Source organism: Amblyomma mixtum, chromosome 2, assembly GCF_055824585.1.
Source record: "Amblyomma mixtum isolate Tamu chromosome 2, ASM5582458v1, whole genome shotgun sequence".
In the NCBI taxonomy this organism is placed as follows: Eukaryota; Metazoa; Arthropoda; class Arachnida; order Ixodida; family Ixodidae; genus Amblyomma; species Amblyomma mixtum.
Window position 1 is genome coordinate 63,693,722 of NC_143013.1, and position 19,470 is coordinate 63,713,191.

Below are 19,470 nucleotides of genomic sequence, written 5' to 3' on the forward strand. Positions count from 1 at the left end.
GCATCCGCCACTAACAAAGAAATCTGATTTTATTCTGTCTGCTGCAGTCGCAAATTGCGATAATGCAGCCAGTACGTTACCTGCTGCTCGGTGCGAAAGAAAAACGTTTTATCTTTACGAAATACCCTATTACTACTCTTTCTCCTCTTTCCAGCAGTCCATCGCCTTTGTCTTGACCACTCCCCCGTAGTGGGTATGTGCCATTTTATTTGAGGCCAACCAACCAACCAACCTAGCTGGCACCATACCGTTACACAACAATCGTCACCTACAAAAATTATCTTGGAAGGAATACTTTCTTCAACCAAGACAAATACGCCTCCGCCGTGGGTATTGCTATCCTTTCTGCAAGATCTGAAGTGACTCAGAAAGAACAAACTGTATACAACACCTATGTCCAAAACCGATTCCATGCCGATAACAACCGATGGTTTCATCATATCAACGAGACTACTGAAATCATCGACATTATTCTTGGTGCTTCGGAAATTTTTGACAAGGAAGCAGAGAACCGAGCACGAACAACCACCAGCTCAATTTAATGGCATGGCTTGCTTGACGCTATCACCTAAGATATACTTATTATCTAGATGCAGAACGTCATACTGAAGAACAATCTTTAAGTCATAGCCTTTATGACACTTAGCGAAGTACCAAAGACTTCACACTTTTCTTCATACTGCCTCAGAATAATCCTGAGTTATGCTTAAATGGTATATCCTGAGATACACCATTTACGTTTTAGTGCTGCGTCAAAATCGTGGGCCAGGTTCATTCAAGAGTGTGTTATTCGAGTCTTATATCTGGCTTTTAGCCTCCCCTCCCAACTGCGTGGCAACGCATACGAATCTACGCATTATTTTTTTAATATTAAGCAGGAAAAGCGCTATAATCAGTCCTGCGTGCGATTTCAAAAATTCAGGGGGCACTTTGGCTCTCTAAAGTGCTGCAAGGCGAAAGCGATTCCTGGCGCACTGTTTGTATTGATTTATTTATTATTTTTCATATTTTGTTTTTTTTTGCTCTTTATATTTAATGTTTTTATTTTTATTTTCGTTTCTTATTGTTATTTTGATTTTATTTTTGTCTATTTTCTCCTTTTTCTTTTCATTTTTTCCTTTCCTTCACTTTATTCCTTTTATTTTATTTATGAAACCCATGCGTTCACTAGATGCGCCTTTATTCATGCTCGAACCTTGTGCCTTCGTGGCGGAGTGGTGGTGTCTCCGCTTCAAATGCCGAATGCTCTGGTTCGATTCCCACCCTCGGCGCAGTTTCTTTTTAAGCAGTGACGCCGAAAGGCAAACAAATCTGCCGACGCGTCTGTCGACACCGCTGCCGACAGCGTCTGCTAACGACAGTTTGAGGCATTAAAGGCTTTCGCTTTAATATAGCAAGTGCCTGTTGGGTCTCAATAAATTTTTGAGGAAGAATATGCGATTCTGAAGTAAATATAAAGCAAGAAAACATTTTGAATTTTGATTTGCACTACACTGAAAAGGACACTACCCACAGCAAAACCTTGAATAACGAATTGAACTTGTGGATATTAGTCATGAGCACTTCGTTTGTTAGGGCGTAATGTTTGGCGTCCGAGAAATCGGTTCGTACGGACGCACCTTTCAGAAGACACGCTGAGAGTGATGTTCGAGCCGTGTACGGTGTTTGTGGTATTATATGGGCAGTGGTCAAGGCTGACGGGCATTCTTCTTTCTCGGACGCCACTCTGGAGTCTGTAGAACAAGTGGACCATCTGGTAGGCCACCATGAGCAGCGTCACTATTCCAGCGCCCTGTTCATATTCGAATGCATAAAAGCTGTAGCTCGCTTACACTGCGTGACACACAACACAGCGAAAATTTAGAAATACACGTGTCCAATGCTAGAAAGCCTTTCTATTAATATGAGCACAAAAGGTTACATAACAATGGTGCTTCTTCGTTTTTTTTTACACGTATGTCATTTACTTAGTTAAAAGCACAATAAAAGAGAATAAGAAAAAAATATTTACTCGTGAGACAAACACTAGCACTTCTGAGTATCCCATCAAAAGTGTATCGTGGCATTTTCTTCCCTGTAAACTGCGGTTGGCCAACGTGGTTCGCCTTTTACTGTACGCTGCATCTTCTTCCCTCTTCAATTCTTACAATGTGCCAGGAATCTTACATACTTGGTGCAACAGAAAAACCTTGATGCTGATAATTTTGTATTTCATAGATGCTCCTCTCATTGCTGATGCATTGGCTTGTGGCCAAAGGAATTTGTAATATGAATAGTCCATTTATGTCTATAGCTAATGACATAATTTATCTACATCTGCGTTGTGCACATTTAAGTTCAGTATTTGGCACGTCACGTGCTAGCATTGTTCGTTTAGCTTCAGCCTCTACAGAATTGCCTGGTTTCCCTTTAATAACTGTGTCCATTGTGTTAAAACATATTCGTGATCACTTGCTGCATGAAGCCTTCGAGAGAGCTAGGATGCCCAATTTGAGCACAAATCTTGTTCATTTCTGTTGGTTTCTTGTTATAAAAACTGTAAACACCCCACTTCATTTCCCTGTACTTTCACACAGTGTTCCCCTAATGAAAACAATTAGGCAAACAAGTGTGAGTAATCTCTGCTTCTTTTAAGTTCTTCCGTAAAGCTTTCCCTCGTTCCAACAGACCACTAAGAAATACAAACTCTACAGATTTTATTGCCATATGAGGTGCAAGAAGAAGTTTTTAAAAAGCGAACGAACCTTGTTTCACTAAAAACAAATATTAAGCAACAGTAGGTATGGATGCCTAAAATTTATTCGCCCCAGATAAAAACGGAAGTATTTGCACGAAGGACGTTTTCGGATACACAGACCAGAAGAAAATGATTTCTGAATGTAAAGAGAGACGAAGAAATGTTGACATGATTCGAGCTCCAACAGGCAGTGCACAAGAAAAATGTGAGGCAGAATAGTTTTTTTTTTCTCTTTCTTTAACACCGAGACAAAATACTGAATGCCTTGTACTTCCTAAACATTCTTGTAGTGGTCTGACAACCGTTCAGGTGGCCAGATGTTGCGTACACGGAGTACCTGAGTGACGCATTTTCTCAGTCGATGCACGACATTTCCTTACAGCTCTTTGTGTTATTAGTTTTCTCCCTTGATTTTCTTCGGTGATTTCTAGTACTAAACCTTTTGAGAATTTTATTGTGTAAATCAATGAAAGAAGCTCAGGAGAGCAGCATTCAAACTTCTACACAGGTGTTGTGCTCAGAAAAGTATCCGGCTGTTTGTCTTGTTGGGAACTTCTGGGAGATCGAATGTGACATTTTGTAATTTTTTTTCACTACCTCAATGTTCGTTTTTTGCGCTGAAGTATGACCACACAAAAAATTGGATGGAATTTTTTTCAGACTCCATACGGAAGTTCATAGCTAGCAAATAGCTCTTTTTTTTCCGAGGACATTTTGGACGAATGCAACCTACCTTGCTGTTGGCGAACGGGACCGTGAGGCCAAGTAAGAGAAGCCCAACGAAAGGGCCAGTGATAGCCGAGCTTACGGCAATGAACATCTGTGAGAGAGAGGGCGAACAAGTTGGAGCCATGTCGTGTACTCGCCACACTGAGACTCAGCTACGTGGAAAGGAAGATCGAAGGAGAGGGAAGGCTTGTACATGCACTATCAGCAACGAATGAAACGCGGACAAACATGAAGTGCTTACAAAAAAAAAAAACTCTCAGCATATTACCTCCTGGAGATGAAATACAAGACGTTTACTAACACTTCAAAAGGACCGTCATTGCACCTCCGAAGTGTAAACGCCCTCCTCTAGTATTGAGGTTCTCTCGGCTCGGGGCTTCTCATTTGCTGTTCGCAGTTCAGTTGCCTTGTGCACGTTGAACTTGTGGCTGATAGTACACCCGATCAATACACACGAACAAGACTATCACGTTCTAAGCTGAAGGCTGCCTCACCAAGTAATTAGGCACTTTCCTGTGAACTATAGCAGCTTGCAAGGGTGGAAGAGCGGGCTAGTTGGTAGTTCATCTTGAGGAAAAACACAGCGCACTCCTAAGACACGGACGGATATCGATACAGCGATACAGCGCTTCTAAAGCTAGGTGAAGATTGTGTTAGCACACCCTCGATAGCGCTAACGAAACGTGAGTTAGATTATTTGAGCCAGGCATAGAGCAATTTTAATTTTTAGGATTCCGAAATTCGTCTTTTAGCCTTTTTTACCTTTTGGACAAGGTTGTTTTCTCTCTTCTGCTCTTAACGTCCCTTTTGGCTCTTTTATCGGTTTTAAAAATTTTTTAACGGATTTTTGGCCTTTTATTGGATTTTGTTCACTTGTCATCTCCTAGTGTTTTTTGTCTCTTGTACTGCCTGCTTGCGTCATCCTTTTAAGCGTCATCCTTTTAAGCGTGATCCGTTTAATCGCCCCCTCCACTTGTCTCTTTATCTTGTCTAGTTTACATTTTTTGTTGCCTCCAAGGGTCACCCTTGCCCTCATGTTATTTTCAATTGCAGTTTGTTATCTTTCGGTCGCGTGCAAACACAGCAGATGTTACTCATGTCTCCCCGCCCACTTTTCGAACGTATATATATGTTGCTCCACAATAAAATAATCAACAGCGCTGTATCGTCTTGCCTTTCTTTGTCCGTGTCTTAGGAGTGCGCTGTGTTTTTCCTCAACTATAGCAGCCCTCCGACACGCCGCTTTATAAGAAGCATCTCTGAAGGTTGTGGAGGGACACCGTACGGCGGACACCGTGTCAAAAGAAAATATTTGAAAGGCGGTACTCAAGAGCAGATGAAAAGGCACAGTTTTTCGAATCTGGACATTGCCTTCACTGGAATTCTTTCAGCTCTCTTTCCAAAAACTTTCACACACCAAGACCGCGTCCACTCGCCCTTCCTCTAAGCAACTTCGTCGCCATCAATAGGCCTGCCTGACGAAAACGCCTCGGTTATTGCATACCTGTGATTTTCGTCAACTGGCCGATGGCTGTGATTAGTATTTGTAAAGAGCCTTCTGGACAAAGAATTCCTTTGAGCGCAGACGCTGATATGTGTAATACCAAATAGGGAGCACCAAAATAATACCTGGCATACAAAAGCGGAGCGGTAACCTTGGCTTGAAAAGCAGAAAATAGTTTTCTATGGGGCATCCTTTTTCAGAATAGTTTAACACCACTGTGTAGGCTCTTTGCCGCTGATATTTCAACGACTGACAGACTTCTGGAGACGCCTATGCCCTGGCGTCGTCTGCTAGTGTCTTTACATGCACAAAGCTGCAACAAGATGGCGGAGCTGTTGGCAACAACAAAAGTTTTATATTGCCCTCGTTTTGTCAGCCCTGTGCTCTGCCTAAAACAAAGTATTCTGGCTTGTATCTTCTAGGATGTGTGTTTCATGCCCAGATTGGGCAGGCTTCAAACTTCCAAGGCATTCTTCATGACAACGTGTACCATTTTAGCGACCGTTCTTGCATGCACATTTTCGTAGTTATAACGGCTGTTTCTGCATTCCGACACTCACTTTTATATTGTATGTACTCTTGCACAATGCCCTTTGGGGCCTGTAAGGTTAATTAAATGAACAAATAAATTCAGCGACTGTATAACGACAACAAGAACCGGAACAGGCACTGTGATGTTTACGCATTGCGGTAGTGGCAGAGACCCTTCTTTTTTTGCCGACTACATTCCGGGATGGCAGGAACCATGTTTGTTGGGAAGGTTACATCAACCAGCGGAATCTATTTTCTGATCCTAAGTGTCTTTCCTAGCTCCTGCACGATCAGTGTTCACCTGAAGGAACCCGAACTGGTCAAGAAACTTGAGATCAGTCGATATGGTTATTGACCTATTCACAGTTCCCTCAGCTTTCTGCGACGACGATCATTGGCGGCCGACGAAACAGCATAAAAGTATTGTGTGACCTTTTCAACATTTCACGAGTCTTGAGCACTGTGATCCTTACAGATACAGCAGAGCCCAGGTAGGGGACAACCACGCTGATAGCAGTCATGACGGCGCCAACTGCAAATGCTGTTCAGAATGAAAGGCGTTAGTCGTTTGGATCAGTCCTCAGCAATCGGAATTGAAGGAAAATATTCGTGGTTTTTACCCAATGCATTTATGGTGCAGCTCACACGTTTGCTAGGCACGTTCAGGAAGGGCGTCACAACGTCAAAGTACCACACGGCCGCCTGAGAATTGACTATCGAGGACACTGTGCTGCGAAAAAAGCAACCACAGCAGCGCTGGTGAGAACAAAGTGGTTGGTTTGGTTTATGGGGTTTAACGTCCCAAAGCGACTAAGGCTATGAGAGACGCCATAGTGGAGGGCTCCGGAAATTTCGACCACCTGGGGTTCTTTAACGTGCACTGACATCGCACAGTACACGGGCCTCGAATTTATCCTCCAAAGAAATTCAACCGCCGCGGCCGGGATCGAACTCGCGTCTTTCGGGCCAGCAGCCGAGCACCATAGCCACTGAGCCACCGCGGCGGCTACGGTGAGAACAAAGAAAAGGATAGCAAGAAGCAAAAATCATTTCGTCGGGTTAACGCCGCTACTAAAGAAAAGAGGAGGCCAATAAATTACGCCCTACGGCTGTTATTAAGTTTTTGTATAGCGTTACGTCATAGCGGACCTAAGAGAAAGAAAGCGCGCTGCAAGCAACTTATCCGCATTCACAGCTTTAGTAAAGCGTTCCGGCAACGTTAAACGTTCTCTACTTCCCATGGAGGCGAAAATAATTTCAAGGTTCTCACTACTGCCGGGAATATGTAACACTACTATATTTCAGAGGCGTTTACAGGCAAAATATACTGCGATAGAATGCTTAGGGGCTTATGCACCCCACGTGCGCACGCAAAGAACGCTAACGATGAAATAGCGCTAGCGTTCGCACGCAATTTTCACAAGATAGCTTTGCCGCATTTGCGCACTTAGAGCGGTAACTTGACAGCGTCCTTCCAGGCGAGTGCCGCCAGTTTCAATCGAACAAGCATTCGTTGCAGGTCTGGTCGGCACCCTTAGTGGGGCAAAAGCTAGGCAATAAAGACCACAAATATACGGAACAGTTGCTGTAAACTCAATGAATGCTCCGTAAATATATTACGGAATGCTCCGTATTCTTATGGCATTCCTCCGTATTGCATTTTACATTGCTTGCAATATTCGTTGATCACCTTTCCTTATTCCTTGTAAGAAACTTAATCATTTTTACGAAACCTTCGTTCTAAAATTACAGAAGGCCTCCAGAAACAATTCACCGCAAGCTTTTGCCGTGAATGGGGACAGCTTTTTTCACTCTGTAGTAAAACCGTTGCTAGTGGCACGTTAACGTAATTTCGTTTAGGTCCGCAGTCGCGCTATCCCTACGCTTAAACTCTAGCATTCTGAAGTTAGCGTTGCGGATTTTGCGCACTTTTCGTCAAACCATGGTGGCGTTTTTGCAAGCGAGAACCACCCGCTTAAGCTGAATAAGCAATCGTTGCGATTCTGGTCGGCCAGTTTACAAATAAATACAAGATGTTTTGTAGTTTACAAGTAACTACAGATGTATTGCACACTGCTCTTACCAAGGTCAGACACCATTCCTTTTTCGAATATTTCCACTCTATGCTGATAGCTTGAGTGCATACTGTTCCTCCAGTCGTACACTTACGAAAGTTTTCAGTTGAGCAAGTGGTTACAAAAACTCGTCCAAGAAGGAAATTCCAGAGATCAACTATACATGCTTCCTTTACAATGTGCAGTTCTCGGTGGCATTCCGGGGTACCTTTCAGGTGTTACTTTTATTTTTGTTAGCGTAGCATGAAGAAAGAAAACTCCAGATGTCTTACCTTATCGACGCGCTCACAACTCCAGCAAGGAAGATTCCGGACAACCCTGGTGCGCTTCGGGATTCTTCAAGTATGTAAAAGGGAAGTAACTGCAGAGGGAAAGATACGTGGGAGCTCACTAGAAGGTTATTGCGCCAAAATTCTCGACGGGCGGATAAGCAGCCGATGCTAAATAGACAATCTCATTCATTCGTCTGTTAATTTTTCTTTCTGAGGGAAATAATTATGAATTTGCTTTAGGGCAGCGGGCATCGGTGCGCTAAAGTCACACAACCTTAAGCTGCTACACTCACCCTTCTCACAGCTCTAGTTTTCGCAGTAGTAAGTCCGGTCGCTCATTGCCTTTAAAGCTAATTAACAAAATTTAATATACTCATTTCTTGGCAGTTCTTTTTTCGCTGCCGGAGTTTGCCCGTCTCCTACTGATTACTGTAACCGATTTCAATTGGCCATTTATTGATGATGATAGAAATGACGGTTTTATGTTTGAAGGTTTCCCCCAAGCATTTGACAGGATTGAACTTTCAATTTCATTAATATACCAGAATCATGTTGCATATCAGACCTTCAACTATTTATCTTGATTGATGACACGTGACTTAAAACGAGGTGCGCCCAAAATCGGTGCTTTTGATAAAACCATTGTTTTCGTCCACTTCTCACCTGTCCTGTATCAGGTAGTACCGATTTTATGTTTAGAGGCCAGTTTCACAGCTCCGCCATAAGTGTGCACTAATGACGAATCGTAAGTAAATTCGGTATTATTTCCGGTCGAGCTCGTCGTCTTGCACGCGGAGGGCGGAGTCAGAGGGGCCTGAGTCCATGTGCTTTATTCGTGGCAGCCCGGAGAAACAACGCCGGCAAGTCACAAGTACTTGTTCATGTGATGTGACGCGATAACAATGCGCTCAGATTAAAGCAAGAAAAGCGCAACTGCTGCGATCTGCACATTTCAGTCTTTCTTGTCCCAGTACTTAAATTCTTCTGTGCTTAAATTACGCGTTGCCTTCTTCCGTGCTAATTTCTTGGCGGCATAAGTGCGCAGATATGTGATTTAGGAGTAGCCCGCATTAACCACAAGGCTGTATATTTGCGGCGGTGGCTCAAATGAATCCCTTGTCTGCGCACCTCACAGTTACATCGATTTTGGCACGGGCCGAATAAGCCGCTCTGTACCTGGGCAGAGTCGAGGTGGGCAAAGCAAATTTCGAAGGAAAAAAGAAGGGGTTATTCGGCCACTGCCGATTTATCTCAAACGTCTGCTGGAACTTCGGGCCGAAAGCACAGGCACCTCACGGACCTTTTAGTAGTCTATTTTGCGTGACATTAACCATTTTGGTTAGGTGCATTACCAAGCTATAACTCTCATGCTTGGGGAGGGAAATGCTGTTCCACCGCTCTTTTTCTGTATTGGAGCCGGGTATAATTACCGTTTACTCGGAAAGTCGATTCCAGCGGCTGCATACACAACCATTTATTTTGCGCAGTACATATTAAAGTGTTTATGTGGTTGGCGTCACGTGTCTTCAGTTCTCGAAAAGACATAGATCGTTGACGTTCGCGCAGCAAAACTTCTAGGCACGGAAAAGACAACACTAATTTTCAGTATTGATAAAGTTTCAGTTTCAGATTCTACGATCGTTAATTGGCAAAGGCGCTTACCAGCAAAGAAACTGGCCCAGACAAGAGCATAACAGAGCTTGGTGCTCGTGACCAAGGTTAGGAGCTTAGGTTTTAGGGAGCGAACACAGTGTTTTCCCATCACCTCCTGGGCAAGTGTCCAGAAAGATTGCGGTGATCGAGGAGAGGACTAAAAAAGAACTGAATTTTTGTTCACTCATGATAGTATGATACAAATTAACATACATATATCACTTGGCATTCCATACATTTTATATTGCACTTTATGTCACTTATTTTTAGAAACGGAAGCTATCAGAACAGCTCTTCTAATGCGCCGTAAGGGCTTCAAAAACACGCAAGAAGAAATTAAATCGGCTCAAATTTTTCACAAGAGCACACAGGACAAAGAGCCCGTTACAACCGTGCAAGGTTATACAGGAATATTTGATCTCGAGCTTAATTTGGCTATTAAGCTTTCGAGTAATAAATTTTGCTGGCGCAAAACAATTAACGCAGTCTATTTTTAGCAACATACGCTTAGGACTAACTTATCAACTGTCCAGTGTTCCGCACAGAGTCATTACGCATTAAGAAGTAGTTTTGTGAGACACATAAACAGCTGTGTGGCATGCTCGCCGCGGGCAGACGTTCTACATCTTTGGAGTGCAGGTCTCGGGAGTGAGATTTGCCTAGCGGTCATAGCGCGCATTACGAGACGGTGTCGAATAGCCGAGGTACTGAAGTGCTCAGTGAGCTTCCACGTGCCCTTGTTTCGCGACCGAACTCTTTAGTCTCACACTACAAACATTAAATTTGCAAGAAAAGAAAAACTGTAAAGGGCTCGCTTGCGATCATGCCAGCTTTCTGCTCCTGTTTGGAACAGCCGAAAGAGCAAATCTTTAAAACTGAAGAATAAACAGTGAACATGGACCGCAGGTTACCTGCGAGAGCCACCATTGGCGCTTGTGTGATCCAAGTTACTCTTCGCGAAAAATCTCTCGAAACCAGTCATTAATTTATCTGAAACCGGTCATGGTGCGAAATTTGCTCACAACCCACCACTTTGGCTCAGTCCTTAAGGCGCTCGTCTCCCAATCCCGAGTACCCGGGTTCGAAACCAACCTCGGCGGCCGCGTTTCTATGGAAGCGAAACGCAAAAGATGCCCGTGTGCTGTGCAATGTCATTGCACATTAAAGATCCCGCGGTGGTTGATATTATGCCGCAGACCATCACTATGGCAACTCTTCTCTTCGTTCTTTTTTTTTCACTCCCACCTTCCTTCCTTCCCTTACGGCGCGGTTCGCGTGTCCGCCGAGGTATGTGAGACAGATACTGCGACATTTCCTTTCCTCAAAAACCAATTTATCCGGTGGGTACGTTGTGATGACCGCATAGGGTTACGTCACCTAGGTGGCCCACTAGCCTCTTAAGTTCCTTCTCTGGGGATTTTTGGAGGATATTTCCACGGTCAACGTCGCCGAAGCCACGACCCCGAATGTTCTGCGATACGAGCTCCTCAACGCTATCACGTTAAAATCAAAATCCCTCAAATCTGGAACACAACGGAGAGTGCATTTGGTCCACGTGGTGAATGCAAGTTTATACAGTTACTCTATAATAAGGGAGTAATTACTCATTTTCATCCACCCGAGCGCAGCAGTCCCTTATTATAAATCTACTCCACCTTGGGGGATTCCCCTAAACATTTGACCAACACAGTTCCCACTTCGAGTTATTGATCAATTCGCTCTCGTCCTACCATAAGCTTGCCGTCCTGGTTAGCTCAATTGGTAGAGCGACTGCTCCGGTGTAGCGGTGGTCCTGGGTTCGAACCCCGGACCAGGACGAATTTTTCTTTAACTACGAAGTTTCTGAGAAAGCTGTATAGCTTTCCTTTGTAGCCGTATGGCTGCGCTCGGGTGGATGCAAATGAGTAATTACTCCCTTATTATAAATCTACTCCACCTTGGGGGATTCCCCTAAACATTTGTCCTTACAGTTACTTTACCTGATCAGGTCCTCGTATGGATCCAGAGAGGTACGGATCGCAGCCTTTGTACCTGAGAGTGAGTGCCAGTCCTGTTCCTGCCATGCAGGCATAGTAGAGACAAGTCATTAATGTTCCAGCGATGACAATCCTGGAAGGGACGCAGAAGAATGCGTCTAGCAGACAGCATAACTCAAGGGCATTTCGGCGTCATTTGTAAGGTGCACAAAAGAGGAACCTGAACTCGTCATTTTACCGCGGGAAGTCGATGTACACGTTCCGAGCACTCTTAGAAATTGAGAGGACATAGTAGTAGCGCTAAAAAAACAAGGACGACAGGGCAGAGAAAGACAAAACAGGCGCTAGTGTTAGTGTTGTCTAGCGCCTGTGTTGTCTTTCTCTACCCTGTCGTCCTTGTTTTTTTAGCGCTACTACTATGTCCTCTCAATCCAAACACCAACTAGCCCAGCTTTCTGCCTTAAACTCTTAGAAACTTCAAATTATTGTCCTGTGCAGCCGATTTTCATAATTTAAATCTGATTAAACGTCCCGGCTCCCGCCTTTTTTTGAACACACCGCAGACGGCAGGAGCAGCCAAATGACCTTTCAGGCAGTCCTGTGGCGCCTTGCCGCTCTGCCATCAGCGGAGTGGTACTTGGCGATCGGCTAAAGCAAAGAGTCCACGCGTATTTTTATTTCCGTGGGCCTAATTTGCGGCTATGTACCCTCTGACTGTATCTATTTATTCACGGAAACCTAAAATAACAAAATAAAAGTCAAAGCGAAGCCGCCCCGCTGCTGCCTGAAAGGCACTCCACGCGTTAGTTGACTCCTCCTACCGTCTGCGGTAAGTTAAAAATAAGGGCGGCAGCCGGGACGTTTAATTCGATTTAAATTATAAAAATCGGCCGCACAGGACCATAATTCGAAGTTTCTAAGAATACTCGGAACGTGTGGATTGAGTTCCCGCGGTAAAAAGATGAGTTGAGATTCCTCTTTAGTGCACTTTTAACAAAACGACTGCCCAGTCTGTGACAATAAAGCTGGAGCTGCATCAGTTTGCAGGCAAAAGTTTCTCCAGTTGACGAGCGCTCGTTTTTATTGCGGTATATGAGAAAACATTCTATATGCACGAATCGATGTCTGGTGCGATATTCGCTGGCTTTCCCTTAAACAGATTTTCTGGCTACTTGGCCTACAGCCTTCGCCTTCGCTATCGGACTGGGCGCTTCTTTTTGGAAGGCATTATGTTTTGAGGACACACATGAGGCAGCCGCTCTCAGTGAGCTCCATTTCAAGATATATATCACGAACAATTAGACGGTCTGATTTGCGATCTGAAGAAAAAATCAGGCGTATACTGTGGCGCTTACAATTTAGTATGATGCCGCTAGAACCTGGTGAAGCAGACTTTTTTTAGCTTATTATAAGAAACACCGTGCTTACTTGGATGGTTGATACAATAACTGCACTTACCGATTCGACAGACAACATTAACCCGTAATTAGTGCTTTACCAATTGTTACAACATATTTTTGTCGATTGTGCGGGCAAAAACTGAGAGATGTTTTCAACTTAACTGAGAGTAACTTCATCGAGGCGGTTCGTAAACAGCGTGAGCGGTCACTAAAATAAAGGTTTGGGCTCATGGTGCCAGCTTGTTTTATTACTTTGTGGCTTTTTACCAGCATATGCAATATGTGTACATGGATGATGGCGTTTTCTGCCGACAAGAAGAGCTGCACGGGACAGCCAACTGCTCATTTTCTTTTTTTTTTTTTTTGCTGCAGGTGAGCACAGAAGAACACTCACCGTTTTGCTTCCTGTAGAGTCCTGGATGCGAGGTACCTCTGAGCGGTCCCCTGATCCATGCAAATACGGTTTATAAATATCGGCGCGGAACCAACCAGTATGGACCACACGTTTTCCTCAGTGGTGACGTCGGCAGAGATGCTGACCGGCAAAGTAGACATAATAAAAAATTAGACATCAGCTGTACCATCTTCAAAATTGAATCTAAAACCTCTCTCTTTGCGAAAATCTTCGGCTAACATTTTCTGGAAATATTATTTAAGTCAGGTAAATCCAATAGAGTGAGTATTCACTCCGCTTGGAACTCACTCTGCGCGCCCGACAAATTCGAAGAACAAAGGGACGCGTCTGCTAATATTAAAAAAAGTAAAACCTGTCCGGCCCTGTGTTCGGATATGCAATCACATGTTATTCGGCACCGTGTTATTGAAGCCAGGAATGGCAGCAGATTGCAGAAAACTGCTGTAGGTTTTCAGCTGTACTGGCGGACTAAAAGGAAGGTAGTGTGTTTCAGCCTTTACATTTCTTGAGCTACATGTAGGAGGCTGGTTTATTGCAGTGACCAAACTACAGGCATTCGTAACTACGTGGCGATGCACTACATGAGCTATATCACTATTTAGAACTGAGTTTGTAGTGTTTTAGAAATCCGATGTTGTTTGCCAACCAATTCAATGGTGCTGCAGTAAAGCGTGTGTATGAAGTTCGCGACCTTGGAGTACGCTTTGATGGTAAGCGTAGCTTTAATGCACATGTAATATTTGTGATTTACTCAAGCCTGAAAATTTTGGGCTTGACTGTGCTCCTGTCGAAACCGTTCAAATCAAAAGCATATTTTCTCCTCTTTTACAAGTACCTTGTTCTCTCGAGGCTGGAGTTTTATAGCGCTGTGTGGAACTCTCTGACAGCGGGTGAGAGTACGAAGGTTGAGCGTATCGGTCTTACACGACCCATACTTAGTAAGGCGCTACTGTTTTTTTTTTTCAATTCAAAACTTTATTTCCAACGACTCGTTGGGGGTCATGAGGCAAAAAAGCTGCCATTGGCAGCTTGAGGGTGCCTGATGCCCGTACAAGGCAGCAGCATATAGCCAACACAAAATTCTGAACACATGTGAAGTTACACTTTAACATAAATTGACTCATCGAAACACATTCGAAACACATCAAAACACAGCACAAGGAAGTATACAGTACGAAAAACATAAAGGCAATGAACATACAGTGAATACCATTAGCTGCACAAAAACTGAGATGAGAAAAAAATTTCACGTGTCTGTTTTCTATTACATGCGCTTAAGTCAAAATTTGCAGACAGTAATTTGTTAAGCAAGCACGGCAAGTTGTGCGTGAGCGACTATAGCATATAATTTGTACGTCTGCGTGGCATCAGCCATGTCTCAGATTCACGGGTGCGACAATCAGTTTTCTGTTTCTGCAAATGCGAAAGGAATTTTATGAGGCTCTTCAACTTTTCATCGGAAAATAAGTATGAGTACAGTAGACGGAACTCGTAAATTTTTTCGACGCTTATTATGTTATATCGTGTGAACAATGGTGCAGATGAATGTAAATAGGACACATCTGCAATGCAACGAAGTGCTTTCTTTTGAAGAAGGAGCAGTGTTTGAATATTTGTTTGTGTGGTTATGGCCCAAACCAGTGTACAGTAATTTATGTGAGAGGAAAACAATGCATAACAAATTTGAAGTTTTGCTCTATCTGGAAGAAAATGACGGCACCGTGCTAGTGCGCCGACTGACGTATAGTGTCTTTGATAATGATTGAATGTGATGATTCCACGACATGTCAGCAGCAAAGCTCACACCAAGAATTTTATGTTTCTCAACAATTTCTATGGGTGCACCTCCCAGAACCAACCTTTCTTCTATCTGTGCTTGCTTCCCTCTAGCCATGAATAATATGGGCTTAGATTTATTCCCATTTATTTTTAAACAGTTCTTACTTGATCAATCCCAAATTATTGCAAGCTCTTTTTTGGTTTTATTAATAGTGCACGTCTACATTTTTACCGGTGAAAAAGATGCTCGTGAAAAAGATGCTTTGACTAGCAATGTTTGCTGTCTGCGTTGAAACTGGCCCCACTTTGGGTGAGGCGTGAGCTATGAGACAGTGTATTTCTGCAGTTTTGTCGGCATGTATCCCTTGACTAATCGATCTGACTGCCGCACTTTAACTTACATTGCCCAAGCAGAGTACAAGAAACCACCAGCCCTTTTATGCTGACTGTTGCAGATGGGTATGTCTTATCGCTCAATCAGTATAGTAACACTCATATTTTGTCCAATAAAACCAGATACAGACATTTTTATTCCGAAGAGCTTCAAGATACACCCCGTGGTGTCATTTAGTATGAAACGATGGATTATGTACGCTTGTATAAACTTGACGGAGGCCTGACACCCTGCTCCGTTTTTTTATTGACTGTATAGTACTGCACCAGTGCATAGGTAGGAATGCTGTCCGTAGGCACATAAAGTACTTATGTAAATAAATAAATTATAACTAACGCGAGCAGTTGCGTCTCCTTACTTGCTATGAATGCGAAAGTATTGTGCACTACTGCAGTTTCCGTTGGTCGGTTTGTGGTTATGTCACTGGTATCCGGTGCGTTTGTGTAACTTAGCTCTCGTTGGCCACAAAACCGCACACCACTCGGAGCTCCGTGGGCTAATGCCCACATATGCAGAACTGGTCATTCTCTAGTTAACATTTTTTTAAGACAGCCAGTTATACCACTATCAGCGCAGGGGCGAAGCGGTTAAGTGTCCACCAGAAGTTGACACTTCCGACGGACACTTTCTGTCCACGCCATGTATAAGGCAAGTAATGCTCACGCCTTAAAAATAATTAAATAAAGGCCTCTAAGGGGTCGTTTAGGCTTCCTATTTCTTCGTTCCCGTTTTTACAAAGCTCATTCCGAAGCGATCGAGTTAAGTAAAAGCTTCCACTAAAGTTCGGCCAATGTGTTTGCCTTTGGTTGCAAAAGCGATGAGTCTTCTTTTGTCAGGCGAATGTGTCATAGATTAATGCGTTTCCTCAACGCCTCTTACTGAAGTAATTTTACGTGCGCATATAACTACTGCAATGTATGCTGCTTTTAATTTCGCACCGGGCAGCTACGCTCCTAGAAGAGCACCAAAGATTCGTGCGCTTTCATTTGCACCTTTATTTGCCTGCGTTTACCTGCTCACGCCCGGACGCTAAACGTGAAAAGTTTTGTAAACGTACAAAGCGGATGTCATGTTTTGAAAAATCAAACAAATATTTGGTGTTCAAGTGTGGCCGGTTAAACCTTGATAAACGCGCATCATGACACCTACTTGATCAAATATTTGCGCAAGTCAAGTTCTCCCAGATGCCGAATGCGGCCGTCGCCGTTATTGGCGTCGAATGCCACTTTACAGATGATGAGCACCGGCGCAGAGATTGTCAGTACAGCCTGCAAACAGTCCGCCCAGACGACACCACGGAGTCCACCCTGCAGGCGAGGGAGATTTGTTTTGGTTGGCAAGAGAGAAATACGCAAAAATAGAGACTTCCTATCCGCGCAAGATAGCTACATAGGTTACGAAGGCTATAAATTAAAAAAGTAAAGATGCCCTACCAGGACTGCCCGGTACTGAAAAGGAACAGAGCGAAATTCTCCACCTTAGAAAGTTGTTTTGTCGTGCGCATGACATGTCGCTGCAGATGACAGAGAGTAACGACAGTTGGTGCCTGTACATGCCGTCTACAGCATCCGGCACACAAATGCACAGCAGAATTCGTAGTTGCGAATCATCTGCAAGGCTCACAGTCGTGCCTTCCAGAAGAGAAAAGAGAGCCATGCCGAACTCGCCTCCGAGAGGCTAGCTCTAGCACCCTGCATGCGCGCTAAACGATACGCAGTGCGATTCACAGCTCGTATAGAATGCAGTCTTTAGGCAATTACTACCCCAAACTGGAAGAAGCGAAGCTCCATAACAACAGAAGGTCGGTCCCATTCTGCACAAGATTATCCACAGTGAACATAGCAGGAACAACTATATAAAGACGTGGCAATTGATATTCTGATATTTTCTTTCATGGGAGCATTTTCGATGCGGTTTCAGGGAATTTTGTGCGAAATATGGCAGTGCATTACCAGATAATTAAAATGTAGAATCTGCGAAGAGATGCATCCTAATTTTAAATTTTTATATTCTAGGCACAAGACCGGAGTTCGCCAGCAGTGCCATCTGGACTGAAGCGGAATGCGTTATTTGTATCGTATGCGTGACGGGCAGCGTGCGCAATGCCGGCTTAAAAAGGGAACTGATAAGCGTTATGAACCGAAGCGCTGCGCTTGCCCCGTCGCCCTACTGTGGGTATAAATACGCGCTGCTCAATAAAGCTGGGTCTTTTTGCCCTCTGGCATTCGACGTGTCATGACTTCGATACAGTAGGCTGAATCATTCGAAATTTTAGCCGCCGCGTTGGCGCAGTTGTTATGGCTCAGCGGCTGAACCGAAAGACGCGGGTTCGATCCCAGACGCGGCGGGCGCATCTCTATGGAGGTGAAATGTCAGTGGCTCATGTGCTGTGCGATGTCAGTGAACGTTAAAGAATACCCGGTGTTCGAAATTATCCGGAGCCCTCCACTACGGCGTCCCTCGAAGCCTGAGTCGCTTTGGGACATTCAACTCCAGTAAACCAACCATTCAATATTTGTGAGCCCTCCACTAAGGCGTCCCTCGTAGCCGAAGTCGCTTTGGGACATTGAACGCCAGAAACCAACCATTCAATATTTGTGAGCCGCTCTTGGTTTTGTGAAAGCATTGAAGATCATACTCGAAAAGAAAAATGGTTTACTCTTACCCATAAGAAAAGGCACAAATGGGTGTCACAGTAGATTAAGTAGAATGTCTGTGCATTTATTGTCAGACAATTTGCTGGCACCTGCCAGGATGTTTAAGGGATTTTCGCATACGGCGGCTTGTTGCAGTATCGCATGTGAGATCTTGGCAACAGCGGCTATATTTCGATCGAAGCTAAATACAATAACGCAAGTGCAGTGTGGTGTCAGCGCCCATTGCAGAACCCCCGCCTGGGTTAAATATTTTCTTGCCTCCTGAGCTAGCAAAATGCGTAAGAAATGTTTAGGTTGTCTTCACAATGGGGATAGTACTTGTACTCGCGTTTCTTCCAGTGGTCTTTATGTACTCTGGAAAAAAACTAAGGCTAGCCCTATGTTTTGAAATATGGCGGCAACCTTATACAGCCGGACATTTTTTTTTTTTTTTCTGGCAGTGAAGAAGGAGCCACGGAGCTAAGGCTCATCGTTTCTATCCGCGTAGCCAATGTAGTCCCCGCTTGCAGTACTAATTTTTTTTCTTGTACAGTTGTATATTTTCAGTATTCATTATTGAATATACGTTGTGCTTTTTTATTTCCAAAATCGCAGGGCACAAAGCGACACACGCAAGCCAGTGGGTTTCGCATAGAAATATACTTTCATTCGAACGATGCCGACAGCGTTCGCCGATAGTCAGCACCACAGCCGCCGAAGTTGCGCGAACTGCCACTTTGGAGATCACCGGCGGAGCGGAACACTCGGCGGGCTGCTCTTACGTGAGATCGGGCGGTCGTGGCGTTGGCATCCGGGCATTGGGGCAGAAAAGCGAACGGAGCGCGAAATGCGGCATTTGCATATCAATTGCATGCGAACTGGTGCGGCGGAAAGCGGATCCTTTACAAAATGGTGTGCGCTATGGCCGTAAACGTTACTGAAACTTTGGCCCCTGTAAACCCAATGTGTGTACAAGATGCCGCTTTGCTGTGGCGATTACTATAGCTGTCGGACGCTATTTTTTCCGGAGTCTGCTTATATGTGCTTACAAATTCTTTATCGTGGGCAGCGCTTTCAAGATTATTTAAACACTGCGCTAATTTCAAACGCCGCCCGCAGTTCCGCGAAGCAATGGTTGTAAGTAAAGGACACAACCACCGCACGCGAGAAGCATAGTTGATGGTTGTAGCTGGTGTGGTGATCCTTTACTCATATGAAGGAAAAAGAGCTTGCGTATTTGTGAAAAGCAGTCAAATAGCCTGTCTATCCAGGTGGCATTTGTCGTTTTTTGCTCTGGCGTATATGACGCGTCTATCTTGGGCCTGAGTTTTATCGTTTTTTTTTCATGTTCCCTTTCGCTTTATATTTG

At 44.1% G+C, this 19,470-nt stretch overlaps 2 protein-coding genes across 4 annotated transcripts in view; both read right to left on the reverse strand.

Annotated features, from left to right (window-relative positions):
* LOC149359539 (nucleoredoxin-like protein 2) overlaps positions 1 to 19,470 on the reverse strand; it is a 209,839-nt gene that overhangs the window by 101,290 nt on the left and 89,079 nt on the right. The window lies entirely within an intron of this gene.
* Positions 1 to 19,470, reverse strand: part of LOC149359545 (sodium-coupled monocarboxylate transporter 2-like) — a 38,232-nt gene that overhangs the window by 6,274 nt on the left and 12,488 nt on the right. The window contains exons 5-12 of the mRNA XM_089567699.1: positions 16,615 to 16,772; positions 13,272 to 13,412; positions 11,481 to 11,610; positions 7,849 to 7,937; positions 6,122 to 6,231; positions 5,975 to 6,042; positions 3,471 to 3,557; positions 1,620 to 1,792 (exon numbers count right to left, since the gene is read on the reverse strand). Of these exons, the coding sequence (XP_089423825.1) occupies positions 1,620 to 1,792; positions 3,471 to 3,557; positions 5,975 to 6,042; positions 6,122 to 6,231; positions 7,849 to 7,937; positions 11,481 to 11,610; positions 13,272 to 13,412; positions 16,615 to 16,772 (956 nt within the window). The remainder of the gene's footprint in view (positions 1 to 1,619; positions 1,793 to 3,470; positions 3,558 to 5,974; positions 6,043 to 6,121; positions 6,232 to 7,848; positions 7,938 to 11,480; positions 11,611 to 13,271; positions 13,413 to 16,614; positions 16,773 to 19,470) is intronic.